Here is a 2,673-nt window from a genome sequence, read left to right as displayed (position 1 = left end):
GCCAAAGAGTGCTCACACTGCTAAAGATCGAAAGTTCTTTTTTTTTTTCCCCAAGGCTCTTATGAGGCAAACTTTCTGTTATATACCAAATAACCCAGGCATTTTCCTGGCAGTATGTGGATTTTTTTTTTTTTACTTTAGGCTAAGTGCATGCTTGGTTTGGATCATAAAGCAATGATCTTAGGGGGTATAAACACTGTCCCTATGTGAAGGCGTCACAATACTCCCAATATGAACAATGGTGATTGTCGTGATTGGCATGTTGGCTGCCCTTCCTCTGAAGTTCATGGCTGTCAAATGTTCAAAAGCGTATACTCAGCTGGCTCGGCCCCTGGGCTCTCAGGGTGCAAACCGCCCAGCGAGGCTGCAAGGGTGGAGTGAACGGAGCTTTGCCCAAAGGCTCGGAGACATCCGGAGGGTGTGCCTGCCTTTGGAGCTGCCCTCGTCATTCAACCAAAAGTTTCACAGAGTGGGTTCCTTCGTCCTGAAGGGCTGGAAACCCTCAGCAGATAACTATGTTCTAATAGAGCCTCATCAAAAAGCCTTATCTGCCAAATAACATCTACGGCTTGGCGGGGAAAGGCCAACAGCCAGAAATGTCATGTTTTTAGGCAGCGGAAGAGAATAAGCTTTGAACTTCAAGGAAGCCTGGAATCAGATGGAAGGCAGCTGTTGTCCAGATTTTTTTTTTTTTTTTTTTTTAGGAAGTACATGTGAGCACCTGAAATTTACTTCTGGTCTCGCTTTGAAACGATCATGCTCTGAGCCTTTTCAGAAGTCCAACCTCAACCATGGTCATAAGAAGGGAAATCTTTACTAAGGACAGAACGGGCCAGTGCCCCAGGCAGTCATGGGGGGGGACGCACCCCCTCTCCCACAGGGCACTCCCTTCCCCCCCTCCCCCAGGAGCCCAGTGCTGCCTTTACACTCTTGTCCTATCTACTCCCAGGGAGCTGAGGTGTGTGCACTCGGGCGTGTTTTACCTTTGCAGTCATTGTCCTCTGTGAGCTCATAGCCAGTCCCACAGCTGCTGTCACGCTGGCAGCGGAAAGAGCCCACGGTATTGACGCAGGACTCTCCGAGCCGGCAATTGTGGCTTCCGGTGATGCATTCGTTGATGTCTAGGGGAGGTGGAGGCAACGCGGGAGTAACCAGCAAGAACAAGGGAGGCTGCCCGGCGCTTTCCCAAAAGGAATATGCCGGAAGGGCACCGTAAACCGGTTCCCAGCATTGCTCCGGTTCCCACGAGCGGTCCCGGATGCTCCGCACCCCATCAAAAGCAATGGTTTCTTTCCCCTGCTAAGTTTCAGAGGGACTGCTCATTTCTCTTAATATTCTATTTATTTTTGAGAGAGAGAGAGAGAGAGAAGGATCAGGAGAGGGTCAGAGAGAAAGGAGGCAGAAGGTCCAAAGAGGATTCTGTGCTGACAGCAGCGAGTCCAACGTGGACTTGAACTCACGAACTGGGAAATCGTGACCTGAAGTCAGACACTTATCGGACTGAACCACGCAGGTGCCCCATAAAATTTTTTTAATGTTTATTTTTGAGAGAGAGAGACAGAGTACAAGCAGGAGAGGGGCAGAGAGGGAGGGAGACACAGAATCCGAAGCAGGTTCCAGGCTCTGAGCTGTCAGCACAGAGCCCGACGTGGGGCTTGAACCCACAAACCGCGAGATCATGACCTGAGCCAAAGTCAGACGCTTAAGGGACTGAGCCACCCAGACGCCCCCACCGCTCATTTTGAGAACCCGCCAAGCAGTGCCAGGCCCTGAACTGGAGTCACATGATCCTCAAGACCCCTCTAAGGGGCTGTCACTGTCCTCCATCTCCCCCACCTCACAGAGGAGAGGTGAGAGGGGCTCAGAGTGTGCCCAGGGCCACTCACACATCCTGGATTCAGAGCCTGGTCAGACCCCAAAGCCAACCCTCCTTGCCAGCGCAGTGTTTATACGCTCGGGGGAGGGCCGTGGCCGGGGCCCTAGACTCCCCCTGCCGACAAAGGGGGCCCCCGACGGTTACCTTCGCAGGAGACGCCGTCGGGCAGCAGCTGGTAGCCCACGAAGCAGGAACAGACGACGCCCTCCCCCGTGTCCCGGCACTGCTGCTTGCAGGGGCCGCCGCCTGGGGCCAGAGCAGACGGGGCACACGTGAGCCGGGCGCCGAGCACACGCCACAGCCGTCCCGGTTTCCGGTTCCGCGTGGACGGGCCAGGACCAACACCGCCCGGGGGGGCAGAGACAGAGGGGGGGGAGGGAGGCCCGGGGGGGACAACACTCAACAGACGGGCTCCCCGGGTCGGGGCCCACCCTCTCCAGCATCGCACCCCTCCCTTCCCCAGGGAGACCCCCGGGACCTGCCCACAAGGGAGCCCCCGAGGCCCACCGGTCCCCAGGGCTCACTCCCCGTGCCACCCTGGGGCCTCCCCTCCAACCACGCTTCCTGCAGGGTGGCTGAGTGGTGCTCAAAGAGCAAGTCTCATGGGGACAGACCTCCCCCAGCCAGCTGAACGTTCTACCCAAGTTCTGACCGCTGGCCAGGCTCTGCAGGACCCCTGCCCACCCCTCCAGCCTCTGCCTCCAGCCCGGCGCCCCTCCCCCACGCTGTGCGGGTCTGGCGTCTCCCACACTGCGTGTCTGGTGTGGCTTCCTTTCCTAACCCCCCCACCCCCATGG

At 57.0% G+C, this 2,673-nt stretch overlaps 1 protein-coding gene across 2 annotated transcripts in view; it reads right to left on the bottom strand.

Moving 5' to 3' along the window:
* The window catches only part of FBLN1 (fibulin 1), a 67,769-nt gene that overhangs the window by 51,124 nt on the left and 13,972 nt on the right, over positions 1-2,673 (bottom strand). For both annotated transcript variants that reach the window (XM_077758015.1, XM_077758016.1), the window contains exons 5-6: positions 2,021-2,122; positions 984-1,121 (exon numbers count right to left, since the gene is read on the bottom strand). In XM_077758015.1, the coding sequence (XP_077614141.1) occupies positions 984-1,121; positions 2,021-2,122 (240 nt within the window). The remainder of the gene's footprint in view (positions 1-983; positions 1,122-2,020; positions 2,123-2,673) is intronic.

This window comes from Crocuta crocuta, unplaced genomic scaffold (genome assembly GCF_008692635.1).
Source record: "Crocuta crocuta isolate KB4526 unplaced genomic scaffold, BGI_CrCroc_1.0 scaffold143, whole genome shotgun sequence".
NCBI classification, from domain to species: domain Eukaryota; kingdom Metazoa; phylum Chordata; class Mammalia; order Carnivora; family Hyaenidae; genus Crocuta; species Crocuta crocuta.
This window is presented reverse-complemented; position numbering and strand designations above follow the sequence as displayed.